The sequence below is a fragment of the Felis catus genome, chromosome A1 (assembly GCF_018350175.1).
Source record: "Felis catus isolate Fca126 chromosome A1, F.catus_Fca126_mat1.0, whole genome shotgun sequence".
NCBI lineage: Eukaryota > Metazoa > Chordata > Mammalia > Carnivora > Felidae > Felis > Felis catus.
In genome coordinates this window covers 147243723-147265067 of record NC_058368.1, presented here as the reverse complement: position 1 = coordinate 147265067, position 21345 = coordinate 147243723, and the positions used below count along the sequence as shown (strand labels likewise).

The 21345-nt window shown below is 37.8% G+C and overlaps 1 protein-coding gene across 2 annotated transcripts in view; it reads left to right on the top strand.

Annotated features, from left to right (window-relative positions):
* EDIL3 (EGF like repeats and discoidin domains 3) overlaps positions 1–21345 on the top strand; it is a 413457-nt gene that overhangs the window by 188991 nt on the left and 203121 nt on the right. For both annotated transcript variants that reach the window (XM_011284418.3, XM_011284414.3), the window contains one exon: positions 2842–2970. In XM_011284418.3, the coding sequence (XP_011282720.1) occupies positions 2842–2970 (129 nt within the window). The remainder of the gene's footprint in view (positions 1–2841; positions 2971–21345) is intronic.

The window sequence follows — 21345 nt, the reverse complement described above, 5'->3', positions numbered from 1 at the left end:
AACTGTTTTCCTCCTAATACAAATCCTTAAACCCAACTTTTCTTATATTAGGGTTTTTTTGTTTTTTTTTGTTTTTTGGTTTTGTTTGTTTGTTTGTTTTGTTTTGTTTTGTTTTTAGTTTGAAAAATGACTGAATTCTTATTAGGCTTTGTTTCCTCATCTGCAAAATTGAAAGATTGGATTAGGTTATTTCCAAGGCTCCTTATTTAAAATTATATAATTCATTGAGTGTAATTACTTACATATTTTTTTTTCTCTAGCAGTTATATGCATGGCTAACACTTATCAGTTAATAAAAAAACTGTCATGGCTTTTCTTATTTTGAAGTGAACTGATGAATCAAAATTCTAAATCAATTTTTTTTTCATTCTCCCTTCCCCAACTTTTCAGTCTCTAAAAAAATGTAGGTTTCGGGATCACAGACTCTTAGTTTGAGACCTATAGGCATCACTCATAGAGGTTCATTTGGGAAACATTATCTGATATTTGTGCCCTACCTTTTTTTTTAAGGCTAATGGTAATGACAGTGACCTCATGGAGTAGCTAAGAGAAATAAAGCGATTATATATGTGAAAAGAATTTATAAAGTGTAAGGTACCATCAAACGTGAATTATTTTGGGAGAGGGAAGAAGGAAAAACTGAGAAAGAGGAGGTTCTGTGACATGATTTGCATATTTTAGCAATGGAAGAAACCTGATTCCATTTGCTACAAAACAGATCATTGGTGCAGTTCTTTCTTCCTGTCTTAAACATTGGCAGTGTACCAACTGGCAGGTGTGGGTTAGTTTAATTAATATACCACACTGCACAAAACTACCTACTTAAATAAATGCATTGTTTTTAATTGATGTGAAGGTATCTGGAGAAAAATCACAGATATACTAATTTCTTTTCACTTTTTGAAAGTTAACCCTATCAACATGATCCAGAGTTACCACAAGGTGTTGTATTTTGTGCATATTCTCGTTAGATTCCACAACTGTTGAATTTCATGAAATTTTAAACTGAAAGAAACTGAGTTTCAAAGACAGTTGCTGGAGAAAGCAATTAAATTTTAGTCTTGCCTCCATGCAAGACAATGTTTCTCAACCCCTAAGTGTTTCCTGTTGGAAGCTCAAAGTGATGATGGTGAATTTCCTTTTCTATCTGTAAGTCTCTAAATGACTTTGTCCCATGCTTGAGGAGCCATTCACTGTTGGACTCTTCCAACAGCCTAGCCTAATGGAGCTCTCTCCCAATTGCTTCAAGTTATCACTATTCTTGTGACCAACCCTGTTGCCTCCTCTCTACTCTCTACTGAAACCACATGCTCCTTTTCTTGACTAATCTTCCTCCGGGACTCAGGCATTTACTTTGTCATACATAGTCACGCTGTTTAATTAATCTTCTTTCTGTTCTAATCTGAACGTCTTAACTTTCTCTTTGGTGGTTTTTCTTTCACTCATGTGTTCTAGTCTTTTTAGTTAAACAAAATTTAAAAACACAAAATTAGAGACTACTATATATTTTTCCTTGGCCTTTCTTCATCTCGCAGTGAGAGTTGATAGTTCCTTCAACGTCTCTCTTCCCTTCTTCACTATTCCTAGGCTGTATTCTGCCCTGGGTCAATTAGCATCACTTCCAAAGAAGCAAACCATAAGACAAAATTAGAGGTACAAAAGATTTATTGGGTGAGAATGTCTGTGATGGACAAAGGGTGAAAGAAGCAAGAGTAGGTAGGATTAGCCTTCAGACTGTGACACAAACCTGTCACTCCGAAAGAGAAAAGAAAGGAAGGAAGGAAGATCTATTAAAAAAGCCTGGGACTGCTGTGCCACTTGAGAAAATCTCAACCATACCAAAGGGGCACCCCAGAGTAGAGAATGTGCACTAGAGGAGCCCTGAGTTAGGCAGGACTGGCCCAGGTCCATACCTTCATAGTGCTAATAGCTGCTTTTCTCCAAGGGAGATCAGACACCACACTTCTAGTGCCTGTTAACAGGTACCAGTAACTTTGGTAAAGTCACTTTCTCAAAGCTTAAAAATGACTATCAGCCCTTTTCCCCCTATATTTGTAACTTTTGATGAGCTACTTCTTATAGACTGGTAAAAATTGTGATTTGTAGAAGCCTGCCTCACCACAAACTCCTAAATAGTCAGTAAAGGTATTGCAGCCAGGTGTCCATAGTACCTTGGACTATGTGGCTACGGTCATTTGTAAGTATATGCTATTTTCACCTGCAGGTTTACAAAAGCTCTTCAGTGTTAATAACTCCAGAAATTGCCATTCAGTATTACTTTTTAAACATCCAGAAGATATTTTACAATTTGGAAACCTTAATACCGATATTTTACTTAGTGCTAATATTGTTTTTGACCCCTTAATAAATGACAAGCATTTTTCTGGGTGTTTGATACATACAAATTCTTTTTCATCTGTATCATCACCTTTTGAGATAGATTCTAATAATTCCAACATTTAACACAGGGTGACAATGAGGTACAGAGAGGTTAGCTAAATCCTCCAAGGCCACATGGTTAGAAGGTGGCGAAACCAGGATTCAATCCCAGGCTATTAGAGCCCATATAACAACTCTATTTCCTATACCAAGAATATTCAGAAATATAAATATCTATAAATATGATATTATAGATATAGATTATATTAGATATAGATATAGGTTATATCTATATTATAGCTATAGATATCTATAAATATCTATAAATATTTATAAATATCTATAAATATGTATGCAATATCTATAAGACTGTTAATTGCAAAATGTTGGCCTAGTATCTACTTTAAAGCATATGTATCATGCAGCAATTGTTTTTTTTTTTTTTTTTTTTCTGCCTTTCAGGTCCCTGCATTCCTAACCCATGCCATAATGGAGGAACCTGCGAAATCAGTGAGGCTTACCGAGGGGACACGTTCATAGGTTATGTTTGTAAATGTCCTCGAGGATTTAATGGGATTCACTGTCAGCACAGTAAGTCATCCCCAGTCATTGTGCTTTTATTATTATTGATTGCAAAGTATGCAAGTCATTATCATTCTTATTGGTAGTAGACTGATAGAAGCTTCCAGCAACAGAGAACCCTGAGAGTTGAATAATGCCACCTCTCTCCCACTGACTATACCACATCTCCTGCTGAGGACTCCTGGACTATGTCTCAACCCTCCCAGTGGTATATGGGCTAATAGCTTCATGGTGTCAGCCTTTTTCAATATTGTCCAGCCACACTTGCAAAGTGTTGCCTTTTATTTTAAACTATCTGCCTCTTTCTTTCACACTTGTCCTGAAGCTATATTCTTCATGCTTCCCAGATATTATTCTGTTGATTAGGTTCAGAGATACACTCATAAAAGAAAACTGCCCACCCAGCCCTCTCAGCAATCCAGTTTCCTCCTGCTTCCAATGTTGGCATTTTTAGCACAAAAATCTTTGAAAGTTCAATAAATGTATTATCTGCACTTCTCTCTTTTATCCCCATTCTTATTTATCCTGGGAAGTTAAACAAAATAGGACTGCTCGTGATGCTGTCTTCTTAGAAGTGTGGCTCAACAGAAATTCCAAGTGAGTGGTTGGGGGTCCTTATCTGTGGTAGGGGTGCAGCAAGCAGGGAAGCCACAGTGGATGGGATGCTGTCAGGGCAGGATCTTATGGAGGATGTCCCATGTGAGCTGAGTCTTGGAAGAGGGAGAGGATTTTGATCAGAGGGAGGGGAATGCAAGAATGGTACCTGGTAGTAAGAGTGGGGAATGAATACATGAGCCCTAATTGTTTGAGTGATGGTTAAGACCATGGTGTTAGGAATGAGTAAGGCAAAGCTGGATATGTCATCTAGAGCCAGATTTCCAACCACCAGCAAACAACATAGAATGCCTCCTGGCTCTGCGACTGTGGGGGAAGAATGTACTTTTCTGGAGACTTGCCGTGACTGGGAATTTATAGTATAAGTTCTGTGCAAGACGGTTATAGTACGGTAGCATTTGTGCTCTTTACAACAGGCACCTAAACTGCCTATAATTATCTCTCAGAGCTCAGATCACCCACAAGGAACTGAGAGGTTACTGATTTTTCTCAGACTGGGTCCAGAATTGCCAAGGCTGATTCTCCCTTATTATAGCATTATTGCTCAGCATTCACACATGAACACCTCAGAACATCCCCAGATAGACAGACATGGGAGCCCAAAGTCTTGGCTGCTTTGACATTCACTTAATCCCATAAAGAGAACATTACTAATCTTCCTTGTTTACAAATATTTGTGATATGGTGTCATCAGGGCCTAGAGGAAGACAGTCTGGTCACCCACTTGAGCACCTCAGTTGAGCCACTTACATCCAAACACACACTTACAGAGGAATCTTCCCTTGAAATGAGAACAGAATTTTCATAATGGGATGCTGTCAAATGTTCAGAGGCAGGAATTTCTCCCAAGGTCAGATCACCCTTCCTTTTTCTTTTCTATGCTGCAGGGCTCGAGGAGGGAGAGGGTAAGAGTATACAAGGATTCTTACTGTATTTAGAAGGCATATGTGGACCCTAATGTCACTTAAATATTTCGTATTGATGAAGTCTCTAACCCTAACCTACTGCTGATATCAGTGTGAAGTTGTGGCTGGTCCTTAAACCAGAGGTCGAGAGAGTCTAAATATAAGCTCCAACTAATAATATCTATACAATGGCATAAAATTTTTTCACATCTCTGGGTCATCTTGTTTTCTTCATATTGTGAAGAAAAATTTAGTTTCAATTACCTTTAATAGCTTGGAAGTTCCATTGAAGACATCTGGTCCCAGTATAAGGGAGGTTGCCCTGGACAGGGTCCTGGAGAAGTGTCCACCTGCTTCTGACTCCCATACATGGTTAGCTATGAATTCTTTCAAGAGAACCATCCGGTTTTGAGAAATAAAGCAAACTATTCTTGCTTCCATTCTCCATGGTGGAACATCCAAGCCTTTTCTCTCCTACCTTACACTGTATTCAAATAAGCTCATTAATCCACATAATTTCTTTGAATTCCAGGGCTTATTTTGAAGCACAAAGAAATTCTCTCCCTTATTGTACCTGGTTCCAAACAAGACTTTAAATCCATGTTAGGAATTGCACTGGCAAGCCTGTGGCTGAGATTTTCAATTCAGAATTGGGATTTTGTGGTCTCAACAAACTAGTCACTATTCTTTGAAGTGCATCATTGTCAGAAACAACAGAGAATGGAGGGAAAAGGACTAGATTTGGATTCAGAGACCTGGATTTAGATGTGACCTTTGCAGTTATTGGTTAAGTGACCTTGAGCCAGTTGTTTGATCTTTCTGCGATTGAAGATATATAAATCAAGTAATTGAACTAGAAACAGATGATCTTCGGTTCATGCAAGCTAGGAGAGTATTTTGACTAAATGGGTAGGTTGCTTACTGTACAAAGGTTATCAAGCCATTCTCTTCATAGATGAAATTGAAAAGGATTATATATTGGAAAAGTAGATTTAGAAGTTTTGGGTTCCCTGGGAGCTTTTTCAGATAGGGGAAAAACAAACAAACAAACAAACAAACAAACAAAAAGCAGCAATTTAATCCCTTGTAAGAACTGCTGGGTATCTGGGTTTATTTTTCACAATGGCAATAGTTTCATGGCCCAGATGTGCTCTAGAGCCTTGCTGCTCAAAGTGTGGGCTCATGCATCAGAATTTCCTGGAAGCTTGTTAGAAATGTAGATTGTCAGGACCGCTTAACTAAGTCAGAAGTCTGTTTTTTCAAAATGATCCCCAGTAGACACCCACATACACACTGAAGTTTGAGAAATTCTGCACAAGACTTTCAGTAGCTAAAAGTAATTGGCATTCAGTTATATAACACCACATTAGAGGCAAAAATACTTATTGTTTTTGCAAATCAAGACGATATTGAAAGTCAATGAAAATAAGAAACGTACCAATAAAATATTAACATTTCATTTGGAAAAAGGATTGAAAATTTCTTCAGATAGCCATAAAAGGGGAGCTTATTAATTTAGTTCAATATGGCAGAATGTGAATTAAATATCTTTTGGAATATAGCTAAAGAAATTTAAGTTTCATGATACAGGAATGATAAATACATAATTAATAGACTTTAACAACTATTTTGTCAATATGTTACAAATTAGAAAAAAGTGTTTCCAGTGACAGAATTAATATTATCTACATATGATTTTTTAATAAATGGATTTTAGATTTTAGAGCAGTTTCAGGTTTACAGAGAAATTGAGCAGTGAGTTCCCATTTATCCCTCTACCTGCCTGTATTGTTGCCCCTATTACTAGCATTCGTATTAGTAGGGCATATTTCTCATAACTGATAAAACAGTATTGATTATTTTGAACTGACATCCATAGTTTATATTAGGGTTCACTTTTTGTATTACACAGCCCTATGGATTTTGAAAAATACATAATATCATGTCTACCATGGCCTCGTAAATGGTTTCACTGACCTAAAAATCTTCTGTGCTCTGTCTAGTCATCCCTTCTTCTTTTGCCAAATCCCTGGCAAGCACTGATTTTTTTTTTTTATCTTTGTCTGTATAGTTTTGCCTTTTCCAGAATGTCATGTAGTTGGAATCCTGCAGTGTATGTGTCTGGAATAATATAGTGTGCAGCCTTTTCTGGCTAACTTCTTTCACTTAGCAATATATATGTAAGGTTCCTCCATGTCTTAATGGCTTAAAAAAAAAAACACTGAATAGTATTGCATTTTATAGATGTATCACTGTTTGTTTATTCATTCACCTATTAAAGAACACCTTAGTTGTTTTCAACTTTCTGGCAGTTATAAATAGTGCTGCTATAAACATTCATGTGCAGCTTTTTCTTTTGTCTTGTGTGACAGTCTTAAACTTACAGAGTAAATAGCTAAGAGTTCAATTGCTGTGTCATTTTGTAAGAGTGCATGTAAGAGTAAGAAACCTCAGGGCCACCTGGGTGGCTCAGTCAGTTAAGCATGACTCTTGATTTCAACTTAGGCCATGATCTCATGGTTCATTAGATCAAGCCCTGTTTCAGGCTTTGTGCTGAGTGTGTGGAGCCTGTTCAAGATTCCCCCCCCCCCGCCCCTCTCCTGCATGCATGCATGCTCCCACTCTCTCTGCCCCTCCCCTGTTTGCATGCACACCCTCTCCCTCTCTGTGTCAAAATAAATAAATAAACACTTTTAAAAAAAGTAAGAAACTTCCAACCGCCTTCCACAGTGGTTGTACCATTTTGCACACTTACCTGTGATGGATGAGAGTTCCAATGTTCTGTAACCCCACCAGCATTTGTTACTTTAGTGTTTTGGATTTTAGCCATCATGTGTGAATTTTTTTATCATGACAGTAGTAGAGGTTATAATTTTATAAGACTAATAATAATTAGTATTTTTATATAGAATTACCAAATTATACATGCTCTTAAAATTCCATAGAATAATGTGAAATACACACATGTACATATATGTATACATATGTATATACATGCTTGTATATGTGTGTATACATTATAAAATGTAAATTATAGGGTGAATTGAGCACCAAAATTGTCTAAAGGTTAGACTTTTGAAAGGAATTTTTAAGTACACAGTTTTCTTCTGGGAGCCTCATTTTGGGCTGACTAGAAGTAATCATATTTTCTTTGTTGCCTAGTAACAAATCTAATGCCTTAGGGAAGGACGATTTCTTCATTCCCAGAACTCCTTACCCCTGAAGGCATTCTGTGCATTGTTCCCTATGTGTGCACAGCTCCCAGCCTTCAATTCCTGTTAAGCATAAATTTTTGTGGTTCTTATTCTTTGAGGAAGGAGAGCTGATCTAGGTGTTCACCAAGCCCTGAAAGAAAAAGGACTGGTTTAAAGAAATAGCCCATGTTATCAGATTAGCTGAAGACAATAAGCTCTCTAGTCCCTTTTCCCACTGAAGAAGTTGGCCAGAAAAACACAGAATCTAAAACTTTCCTCCTTATATGTTATGCTAACTATTTGAAACCAGTTTGCTCTTAATTTTGCACTATTGATTAATGGATTCATACATTCAACAAATATTTATTTATTTTTATTTTTTGACTCGTATCAGATATTTATTATGACTTTATGAATAGTATTAATTCTAACCTAACATTAGAAAACACTTACCAGTAATACTGGCAATAAGGATTTCCATCTTTGAAATCAAGCGCTTATTTGTGTCACAAACCTTGGCATTGAATTCAGCAAGGAAATCAAAGTGCTTTTTAAGATCTATGGGAAGGATTGCTTCAATGACTAAAAAATGAAAGCACTTGAATTCCATGTGATCAAGATTAAAAAGGAAGTTGTATTCTGGGCAAGAAAGATATAGATTCCAAGCTGATGCAGCATGGGCCTATGAGTCATTTTACTTTTGTAACTCAAATATTTCCCTTTTCTCAGAGTGAGCCAATGATATTTTCCATTTTGAGGATCATGTGTAATTGGGTTAATAACATATTTGGCAATTACATGTTATCTGTGTTATGTGGTGCTTAGTAAACATACAGACTCTGGTCCCACGTCTCTCCATTGCATCAAAATCTTTGGTCAGTACCCTCAACATAGTTAAAAGCATCCATATGGTTTGTGGGTGTACCAGGCTAAGGACAACTCAAAGAATGGCCTTTGCTCTCCAGTTTTCACTGGGGGAAGCCTGCCATTAGGGGAGACTTCTGGATTAGGCCAGGGTTTTTAATGCAGCTGTCTCTAGCCCAATTGGTGAATGATCAATTAGCACTTAATGGTTCTGTGCTTCAAAATTTCTGTCCGATAATTCAGTTTAACAAACACTCAGAACTTCACACTGTGTTATGTGCTAGAAATAACATGTCTATAAAAACTGGAATTAATAATCCTTTGTCCTAACTGAGGGTTGATGGAGGGAGATGGGTGGAGGATGGGCTAAGTCAGCGATGGATATTAAGGAGGGCACTTGTTGGGATGAGTGCTGGGTGTTATATGTAAGTGATGAATCACTAAATTCTACACCTGAAGCCAACTTTACCATCTATGTCAACTGACTAGAATTTAAATTAAAGCTTGAAGTAAAACATTACATACAAAAAAAGTAATAATCCTTTGTCCTGCTTCCCTAAACAGGATACTTGTTAGTGTTAGATGAGAGGTTTGAAAACATACTTTACATATTTTAAAGGGTTAATTATCCCTGATGGTCTAATAATTTTAAATATAATGGGGATTCCCATTGATCTTTAATTTTTCCCTTTCTCTAAAAACATTTTAATTGTAATTTTTTTAAGGAAAAAAATGAGTGGGGGCCAACGGGGAGCTCAATTCACAGCTTTATGCTTTTCTGTAAGAATTCTTGTCTTAACATCCCTGATTCTTATAATTAATTATTATTTTTAAAAATTACTCTTTCTACTTTTAGCTTAATGGCCTCTTTACTTTAACTTTCCACTGAAGGATCAGTTTGCCCTAATAAAGTATTTACTTGAAAACTGTGCGGAAACTTTACCTGGAGTTATTACTGACACCTGCAAGCCATGTAACTACACTAGCTAAATCAAGACCTCTAAAGAGACTTCCAAAATAGACTTGTTTCAAACTCCAAAAGATTTTCTGACTGTGGGTTGAAATTTCTAACTCTACTGCTCACCAGTGACTTTACAGGTCAGTGTTGGGCACCTTAACTGTGTAAGCCAAAGGTTCTCAAACTTACTGTACAGCTGGGACTACAGATAAATATTCAGATTTCTCTTGCTTATCCATAGATATTCCAATTTAATATATATAATTGTGGATCCAGGTCTGTTAATAAGCACCCTCCTGAAACTGATGCAAATTATTCTGGAACACTGATTCTCAACTGTGGCTGCACATTAGAATCACTTGAGGACCTATGAAAAATACGGATGCCTGGCTCCCACCCCAGAGACTATGATTTAATTGGTCTGGAATATGGCGTTAAGAGTTTTAAAATCTCCCCAGATTATTCTAATGTACAGCCAAGGTTGGGAATCAGTGTTCTAGAACCATATTGTGAGGAATTACTATACCTTTAAGAAACTAAGCAGAAAAATACTTAAAAAGAAGCCAAGCTTAGGGTACACAAACATAATCCCACACTAAATGTATAATCATGCAACCTTATTGAATTTTGTCATTTTCAACCATTTACAGCAAGAACTGATTGAAAGAATCAGTCCAGAGAAAGATATTGGCTTATTGTTTGTAAAATATGTTACCCCTCCACCCAGGGGCTCCTGGGTGGCTCAGTCAGTTAAGCGTTCGACTTCGGCTTAGGTCATGATCTCACAGTCCGTGAGTTCGAGCCCCGCATCAGGTTCTGTGCTGGCAGCTCGGTGCCTGGAGCCTGCTTCACATTCCGTGTCTCCTTCTCTCTCTGACCCTCCCCCCGTTCATGCTCTGTCTCTCTGTCTCAAAAATAAATAAACATTAAAAAAATTTTTAAATATGTTAGCCCTTAATCTATCAGAGTTCCAAGGCATTTTAATTTTTGTGTTTTCATCCTTTGCAGGAGCCTTACAAAGAGCACTGAGATACGTATAATGGATATTTATACTATTCAAATATAGACATAATTTGTGATTTTTGCAATGAGATATTTGCATATTCACAAACTCAAAATATTTGAAAATTGCCACTTTTAATAACAGTTAAACATTTTTCCCATTGCTTATTAAAAGAAATTTGTCAAGAAAACAAATCTCGACAAAAAAGATGTTAAACAAATTTTGCTAGAAAATTATACACATGAAAGTGTTGTGTTTATACTAATAGGCCTGACCTTCTAGAACTGATTCATTCATGATTATATAAAGGATGTCCAGGAATATAGGTGGTACCACAAATACAGTTTAAAATATGTTTTTTTGCATGTAACAGGTTTCTCACCTTGGGCTCTTAACATTGATTTCCACATTCCTGTCCTGTAAACTATCATTGTCCATCCCAGTGACCCATGTAAGGCCTCATTCTCCCCTGAAGCTTTACCCAATCCTGTCAAGAAGTAATTTATTTATTTAAACATTTAATAAATATTTTGGGGGGAGCTTACTTATTATTTTGCCAGGTTGCCAACATGTGCTTAGGAAAGTATATAAGCTCCCTGACTCTGCTGCTTGGTCCCATCTTGAAAATACTGTTAACAAGTAGGCTACTCTGTCCTCTGCTGGTGGCCCTCCAGGCCCTTGAAACTGTGCATGGTCTGAGGCTATATCAGCCATTTTGATGACATTGGGATACTCTGTGTTCCTTGGGGCTGGAAAGTCATGTGACTTTTTTTCAGAGACTCACACATCCTTTTATACACACAGCTGCTCAGCCTAACAGCTCTTTCATTCAGGGTCAAACTGGCACCTGAGGGGACACCATAGCCATACCTCTCTTATTCTCATCTCTACCATTTTTCCCAGAGAGACTTTTTGCAGACTCATTTGGCTTTAATCAGTTATAAAAGCAATAGCATCTGTGCACATTGGCTCCATAAGGCTCTGAAGCCTACTCATCCAACAGATATATGTTAACTCCTTGCTCTGTGCCAAGCACTGTTACGGACACTAGGATACAGCACTCATCCAAAACAACCAAGTCGCTGGTATCATAGGACTTCCATTCTAATGGGGAAATGGGTAATAAAAACTATGGTACATACATTTACCATATAGCCAAGCAATTGCCCTCTTGGGCATTTATCCCAGAGAAATGAAAACTTGAGTTCACACAAAAATATATAAGTGGTTGTTCTTAGGAGCTTTATGGATAATAGCTAAAAATAGGATCAGCCAAGATGTTCTTCAACAGGTGAATGGTTAAACCAACAGTGGTACATACATTACTCAGCAATAAAGGGGAAGCAACTGCGGACACATCCAATAACTTAGATAAATCTCCAGGAAATTAAGCTGAGTGAAAAAATGCCAGTCCCAAGAGAATACATACTAGATGATTCTAATTATATAACCTTTGTGAAATAGCAAGCATTTAGAAACAAAGGACAGACTAGTAGTTTTCAAGTGTTAGAGAAGAAGGGAGGGGGATGGATGTGCTTATAAAAGGATATGAGGTATTTTCGTGGTTTTTGGAACTCTTTAGTATGTTGACTGGGATGATAGATGCACAAACTTACATATGTGATAAAACTGTATAGAATTACTTACACTTAAACAAATGAGTAGAAGCAAAACTGGAGAAATAGGGATAAGACTGATGTAGTAATGTCAATATTTTAGTTGTGATTTTATATTATGGTTTTGCAAAATGTTAACCATTAACCATTGAGAGGAACTGGGTAAAATGTACGTGGGATTTCTTTGTATTTTTTCTTTTTCTTTCTTTTTTTTTTTTTTACAAATGGATGTGAATTTACAATTATGTCAACAAAAATTTCAATTAAAATGATTAATGTAGCACTATATAATATCAAGTATTGATGCATATTATAAGGATAAAGACAAAGAGCAGAGGTGTTTGAGTGCTATTTTAAAGCATGGCCAAGGAAGTTTTCTCCCAGCAGCTAACTTTTCTGTGGAGGCTGTAAATGAAGTTAGGGGGTTAGGCAAGTTAACAGAGAATAGTAAATGCTAGAGTCTTAAGAAGGGTATATACCTGGAGTATGGTGAACAATGAGGAGACGGGTGGAAAAGAGGCCTGAGAGGTAGTCAAGGGTCAGATTATGTAGGGCCTGATAAGCCAGAGGAAGGACTTTTTACTTTATTTATAATTGTGAAAGGGCATCTTTGGAGGGTGAAGAGCAATAAAAAGTATGCTAACTAACTTCTGTTTGGAGAGTACCTCTGGCTGTTGATGAACAGGCTGTGTTGGAGGCAAGAGTGGAACAGCTGAGACCAGCTGGGAGATGATGGTGGCTTGGACTGAGGTGGTATTGAGGACATGGGAAGAACTAAACAGTGTTCAGATTTGGAAACTGGTTTGAAGTGGATTCCACTAGGATCATAAATATTTGTTTTTTGCCAGTGAATTTCAGTAACATTATAACTTTTTTCACTTAAATTTTGCCATAGACTGGGGCTGTATAATACACTGTTACATTTTCCAGTATGCAATATTATTGACATTTGTTTCTAGCTTTTAACAGCATCACTAGCATAGAATCTAAACTTTTAAAGATGAAAAAAGATGTGTAGTACAAACACACATATAATCAATGCCTTTAATATACATGATGTTTACTTAAGATAATAAATTTTCAAATTTTGGTATTCTTTTTTTAATTTTTTTTCAACGTTTTTTATTTATTTTTGGGACAGAGAGAGACAGAGCATGAACGGGGGAGGGGCAGAGAGAGAGGGAGACACAGAATCGGAAACAGGCTCCAGGCTCTGAGCCATCAGCCCAGAGCCTGACACGGGGCTCGAACTCACGGACCGCGAGATCGTGACCTGGCTGAAGCCGGACGCTTAACCCACTGCGCCACCCAGGCGCCCCACCGAATTTTGGTATTCTTAAAGGACTCATAAGATTGGTTGTCTTTACATGTATTTATCTTTCACATTAGCTAAGTCATAATGGTCAGATTCAGTATATTTTAAAGAAAACATAATAGAAGTGATATGTAAATCATCACTAATATAATTACATACTAAAATATAATACTGATTCTGAAAAAGAGGACATCATTGGTAAATCTGGAAATCACAGTTGCATTGAGTGGATATTTACTAACATCAGCCTTTAAAATGTATCTTGATTGATTTTGCTCTCACAGTTCCCGGTTGATTTTGCAATCAAGCCATAGCCTATAAGCTTAGAAAAATTTAAGGCAATATATGCCTTGGAAATAAATTATCCTTGGATATTCAGGAAGTTGTAATCATTTTATAAGATAACATCTTAAATGAGAACATTTCTAAATGTAACTTCTTCCCCTCAACCATATATAAAAAAGGGTCCTTTTAGTGATAAGTAAATGATTTGCTTGTGACTCTTTCCAAACAAAATGAGTATAGTTTATTTATTGATTTATTTTTAAATGTTTATTTATTTTGAGAGAAAAAGAGAGAGCAAGTGTGAGCAGGGGAGGGGCAGAGAGAGAATCCCAAGCTGGCTCCGTGTTGTCTGCACGGAGCCTGATGTGGGGCTCCATCTCATGACTGGATCATGACCTGGGATCTCACAACTATGAGATCATGATCTGAGCCGAAATCAAGAGTTGGGTGCTTAACTGACTAATCCACCCAGGTACCCCTGAGTATAGTTTATTGAAAGAAGGATGGCATGAAGCAGGTTGAGAATTCACTGTAGAGGAGACCCAAGCTTTGATTTCTTATATGTTGTTAACAAGTCATATCAACTTGAACCAATGATTATGCTGAGCCTTGGCTTCCTCATGCGTAAAATGGAAATATCTGGGCCCTTAGCCTTCTTTTAGGTCCAGATTGATGATATCCAGGCAATTTAAAGTATACAATGTTACATACAATTAGAAGTTCTATACCTAGTTCTATACCTTCATAAACATGACTGGTTTTCAAAATACTTTTTCCTTAATTATGGTAAAAGAAATTGGGACTAAAATAAAACTAAAGTAAATACTGATTTTTATCTGAGCTAAATTTGCAGCAGAGAGGATGGGAACAATAGATGTTTACTTTAAAAAGTAAAGTCTTGGGCGCCTGGGTGGCGCAGTCGGTTAAGCGTCCGACTTCAGCCAGGTCACGATCTCGCGGTCCGTGAGTTCGAGCCCCGCGTCGGGCTCTGGGCTGATGGCTCAGAGCCTGGAGCCTGCTTCAGATTCTGTGTCTCCCTCTGTCTCTGCCCCTCCCCGTTCATGCTCTGTCTCTCTCTGTCTCAAAAATAAATAAAAAACGTTAAAAAATTTAAAAATAAAATAAAGTAAAAAGTAAAGTCTTGGGCGCCTGCATGGCTCCATTGGTTAAGCATCTGACTTTGGCTCAGGTCATGGTCTCATGGTTTGTGGGTTCGAGCTCTGCAACAAGCTCTGTGCTGACAGCTCAGAGCCTGGAGCCTGCTTCGGATTCTGTGTCTCCCTCTCTCTCTGCCCCTCCCCAGTCACACTCTGTCTCTGAAAAATAAACGTTCAAAAAATTTAAATAAATAAATAAATAAAGCAAAGTCTTGTAATCAAGAGTGTGTATCTTCTTAATAGCTGGGGTGAGAGAGAGGTAAACAAGGAAGGGGGTGGAGGGAAGGAGGGAGAATGGGTGAGAGAAAGAGAGAGAGAGAGGGAGAGAGAGAGAATGAAAACATGTCAGTGCTATTTTTCCAATTGTTTGGTTTTCAGTGAAACTCCTTAGAAGATTTGTCTGTACTCAGTGTCTCCTGTATGCTCTGTGATTACTTAAAGACCAAAATATCCAGATTCTGATCACTTCCTAAACTTCCACTTTTTTCTCTATGGCACTATGATCCATTATTACGTACTCAAATGATTGTGCTATCTCTACATTTGTCTCTAGTGTATTTCTAAAACAACAGCCAAAGTGATCCTCTTAAAACACAACTCATATTAGGGCATTTCTGGGTACAACACCACCCTCACACACACACACACACACACACACACACACACACACGTTTCCTACTTCACTTGGAGTAGAATCCAACCTCATATAGCAACCAAGAGACCAACGTGTTCTGTTCCTGCCATCTTGGATCTTCCCAACCATGTTCCATCATGCTGATTCCACTTGGGTCACACCATTTTCCTTGCTCTCTGCAAACATGCCAAAGCTGCTTCCAGTGTGGGGACTTTTCATTTGTGTTCACGTAAGCCTCTCCTTCCTAGATAACCATGAGGCTTGCTCCCTTTCTTATCAGATCTTTGCACAAGTGATATTCTCAGAGTGTTCTTCTCCAACCAGCTTGAATAAAATGTGGTATTGTAAAACCTTCCTTCACCTTCTCTCTAATCCCCATTCATCATATTATCATTTATTTTTTAGAACTCCACACCACCTGACATATTATGTATTTACTTTTTATTATTTTTATCTCCTCTGGAAAGTAAGCTTCCTAAGAGTGGAGACTCGATTCGTTTACTTGTTCCTCTTTTTCAATGCCTGAAAAGCTCATAGTAGGTTCTCAATAAATATTTGTTAAATAAATAAGTGAATAACTGCAACTTTAATCTGTTAACCAATCTACCGTTAATGTATCATCTACTAATATCTGTCTTCCATAATGTTGGGCTTTGTGAAGATAAAAAACAAACAAACAAGCTCTGCAAAACAGTGTATGCCTCCAATAGCTTATGAAGTTACTGTGGATAAACACACTCCTTCATCTTAATGAAAGTCCTGTGACCAAATAAGTTTGGGAACACTGTACATTTTTTTCCTCCTTTTGGAGATGGTCAGTGTTCATTAACTTCTTGAAAGCTCTGGTGAGCCCTGGAGTATATAAAAAATGATAGATTAATAATTGTTACATGATTTTAAAAGCTTGTTTAAATTTGCTCAACTCGATTACCTGGAAAACATGGGAGTGGGAGAGCAAGAATAGCATTGAAAGCTCAGACGGAAACTTTCAACTTTAGGCAAAAGAGAGAGGATGGATGAAATTAAAGTGAGGTAGAGATGTGAGAAGGTGTGGGGCTCAAGTGAACAGTAAATATGGAAGTGGCAGCTGGGGTGAGGTTGAAAATTAATTCAGGGATCCTTTTCATCTGTTCATATGCTCATTTTAATGCATCAACACAAAAGGAGGAAAGTCGACCCACACATACTTGTATATAAGCATTGATTCAGCACCTAAAATTCTCCCCAGAAATAGTGAGTAGTTTAGTGTTGCCTTGCTCCGGTGACTTTCCTTGTCTGAGAGATGGAGGGATGAGCAGTGCTTCCCATCAAGATTATTGAGAGAGCCATTTGCCACTTTTGTTTCTAGACTCTGTGCCATTATTTGTGGTTTGCAGTCAGCCCACTCTTTGCCTTCGAGTCACTTTTGTTCATATACATTCTTACCAGCTCAGTCCATTATCTGCTGCCTTCTCCCAGTTGTGTATGCTTTAATGCTGCCTCTCTTCAGACTGAAAAGAGGTCCTTGGTGACCCACATTCTCACAGCCTAGGCAGTGAATCCTTCAAGAGTAATATGGTAAGACAGGAGCCAGCAGCACTCATGAGAGTGCTTCTGGGAGAAATGGGTCCTCAGAACCTGTAGTCACACATAAAAGGTAAGCACAGTAGATGGTGGTTATGCCACACATCAGACAACTCTGAATATGCTCTTTCTGGACTGGTGCCAATTGTATAGCTGCTTTCTTTATAGAATTCAACATCATCTGGTAGGTAAAGGTATGAGAATAGTTAACTGCAAAGATCTTGCATTTGCCTTTCCACGTGCATATTAGATTATAAAGGCCTTGAGGGCAGGGGTCTAGCTATATGTCTTCTTTGCTAGCCTTTGCACAATAAGAGACACAGAGACACATTTAGGGCCAACAGCTCCTTAAGTTGAACCTTATCATTTGCCAAAACCTGGCCCTGAACTAACTTCCCTACTTTTTTTTTTCCATATTCTTTTAATACCACATCGCCCACTTAGCCACTTGTTCTTTTTCCTTTGTGTCCCTTGATTGCCCATTGTGCTGCTTTTACCAATGTGCTTTCCCTGACAGGGAGAACTTTCCTTTATGGCTCATCTATAAGACCAGGTGCACATCCTCCAGGAGCCCCTTCACGATTTCCACTCCTGTAAGCAAGAAAGCCACGCTACTTTCTACCTTGATTGACAGTTATTTCTCCATTTGGTTTACCTTCTTTTGTATTTATTTGTGTATTTCTCATCACTCTGGGTAGCTTAAAGACAATGTCCACCTGAGTCATCGTGGATTCCGGATCATAACCTAGAATTGTGCCTTGCAGATTGCAGATATTCAAAATACAGTTGATAAATGAATGACTAGTAAGAGCTCAGCAAACACTTGCTTCTTGTTTGACTACCAAAACAGAAACCTAGAGAAAACCATGGGGAATTGCAACAGAGACAATTGCAATCATTCTGTCTCTTGAACTAGACCTGTTGGGGTTATTTGACCTAATTTGGAAGAGTTATGTGCTTATTTTATATACCAATTTATCCCTTAAATCTAGTAGGTTTACAATAAATATTTGTTGAATGAATGACAAGATATCTAATATCAGGGTATTATTTATACATTTTATATAATCTCGGGGAAGTACATATTTCTTTTTTCTGAGGTACAGTTTTGCTCGGTGTTATCAGGTACTGAGAACTATAGAAGCTATTTTGCTTATCTGACATAGACAAACTTAATGTTCAAATCCAGTAAGTATTCCATCCTAGGATCATGTTATTCCCATTCTGCTATATGCTTTTAGATACCTCTTTTTATTTTTAACTTCCTTAATGTGTAGAGATTTTACTGCAAGCTGTTTCAACTGCTTTTGGGGGAAAATCAGAGTACATATTAAAAATAAATAATATTCCAAATTCTTCTCAATTGCCTCTGCATATACAATGAGAACAACAAACACAGTACAACATGTCCAACGGTAAAGATAAATCCCTTAAGGCCAGCTTCAGGGTCCAAATCATCCTTTTGTGGAGGTTGGGAAATTACTCCAAATTTCTATGGAGCTATATAAATGACTCATCATATTTGAATAGAGTAGCCCATGGAGTCCACTTCGAAGTTGATAAGATACCATTTTTGTGACAATACTATGCTAGCATTTTTCAGAATTGTTTTTTGTGTCTTCACTTAGGATAAAATTCATTGTATATTTGCAAATCTATACACATGGATTTTAATTTTAGTTGTGGTTTCTTTTTCCTGTTGTTGCTGTTGGGTTTCATGTGTTTTTTTTTTTTTCTTGTTTTTGTTTTTGTTTTTTGCTGAAATTTGCCATGTGCCTTTTTCTCTCTGTAAAAGATGACAATGTCCATGTTAATGCATTACTGCCAACATTACCATAATTATATAGCTGGGTTGACTCAGGATGACTGTTATCTCTGGTTAATCTTTTAAGTCTGGACTTAAAAGTTTCTGGACTATCAATTGCCTTTTTATTTTTTTTTAATTTTTTAACGTTTATTTATTTTTTTGAGACAGAGAGAGACAGAGCATGAACGGGGGAGGGTCAGAGAGAGGGAGACACAGAATCTGAAACAGGCTCCAGGCTCTGAGCTGTCAGCACAGAGCCCGACGCGGGGCTCGAACTCAAGAACCACGAGATCAATGACCTGAGCCAAAGTTGGCCGCCCAGCCGACTGAGCCACCCAGGCGCCCCTCAATTGCCTTTTTAAATTATAAACTCATTTAAGGCATTTAGTATATATTTTCCTGGATGGCCTCATATATCAAAAACTAAACAAATGTGAAATTGTTTTATTTCTTTGGAGTAGTTTAACTCCTAATTGGCTCTATTTTTAATTGATATATCATGCTCATAGGAAACATAATTTATTTCAATTTTTCTGAGTATAGTCTTCTAAGAGTGTAAATGATATTTTTATCTGAGACCATAGTCTTTTTCTCTTTCAGGGCAATTGAATTGAAGGAAAATATTTATTGCCAGCTATCTTTCTGCTGTAGTTTATGACCTGCCATTCTCAAATTGTTCAGAGAATATATTTTAAATGAACCTCCTGGCCATTTTCTGTTTTTCAGAGACTTTGGACATGATTTGGTTTTGTCATTCAAAAGTACAGTCACACTTTAAGGTTCAAATTTCTTGCCCAACTTTTATTTGAAAGCTTCCTCACGTACAGAACTCGGGAGTCTTGGTGGATTTAAAAGTAGACTGTCTTGTTTCCTTAAATATTTCCTTTTAAAAACATGATTGATATTAAGTGCATTATTACTGTTAAAGGAAAAAGGGACCATGGGAGATCAGAAAGAAATAAAACACTAAGTTTTTCCTTTATTATTTGTAATGACTTCTTGTATGCAATTATATACACACTGGTGATTTCACACCTGCCTGGACATGTCCAAAAACAAGAGGCTATGACTGAAACTGCAGTATGGAGCAAGGGCAAGGAGTTGTTTGATCAGCAGACTATACTTTTAGGATATGGCAGGGAAAGTGTGTGCATTTCCTGTGGGCCCGATGTGAACCTCTCAAAACCAAGCAGCTGTGTTATCTTAGAAGAGATGGAGCCCAAGGACAAAGGCCAGAGAATCTCCCTGGCTCCCCAGAGTGGTGGTCCCCAGGGAACCAAGAGGCAGAGGATAGTGACCTGTCAGAGAAGGCGGCTGAGACAAGGCATTTCTCAGAAATGAGCTATCTTCAGAAAACCCACAAAATTGCCCCAGGAGACAATGAACCCACGATGGTACATTCAACACATCCATTAGTCACCAGTGTCACCTTTCAACCTGACCATCAAGGAAGACTTTCCTCTTGTCTACTCTACGAAGGCGTGGATGGGGCAAGGAGTTGATGGGCACAAAGGAGCTTGCGCACCCGCCTTCAAGATCTAGGTTTCCCCTTCTAGGCCATGCTTAAGGTATTCAGGCCCCACAGGATACCATGTCCAAATGACACCAAGCTGACTTCCAGGGCCTATCTGGGCCTCTTCTTCATATCTGCCCTGTTGTGGATGAACTGAGTTACTATTGTGCACACCCTTCAGCTAAGTGATAGGCCATAGAATAGCTGTCTACTGGACGAAGAGGATGTTCGGGCTGGGTTACCCATTAACAAGGGTGGACTGAAAGCCCTTTTCCCCAAGGTCCTCACATTGTTTTAGGAAACTCTGAGGTATCTGTGAGTTCTAAATATAAACCTAGTCCTTCACATTATTAGAAATGTAGGAGAATACACACACATACAGACACACACAAACACACCTGCACACACACACAATTTCATGATTTATTAACCTTATTTATAACTTTTAAATATTTACACGTGTAAAAGAGTTGCCCTTTTGCCCAGGCCCTGCTAGTCTTAGGAGAGGGCCTGTTCTTTCCTTGCTTTCCTTTCGTTTTCCTTTCCTTTTATTTCCTTTCCTTCCCCTAATCTGGGGAAGAAATTTCCAAAGTGGATATGATTATGGATTTTTAGATGCTATAAGACCAAACTTAGTTTTGTATGTAAAATGTAAATGACTGTTTGTTTGTTAACTGAAAGTAAGCTAAGAAATTTTTCTTACCTAAAGGTAACCAGGAAAACTGTGGAAGCAATGCTTCAAGATTTGATTCAATGATAGGGAGAAATAAATATCTAGTATTAGGAAAGGGTGTTTTTGTTTTACGTATTATATACCGGGAAACTCTTTGGTTAATGAAGAACCCAGTGTTCATTTTTTGGTTTGGGTGAATCATTCCCTTATATTCAGTGACCCTGTGATCTGAGTGTCTGGCAAATATATAGGCTTGAATATATAACTTTAGTAATACCAAAC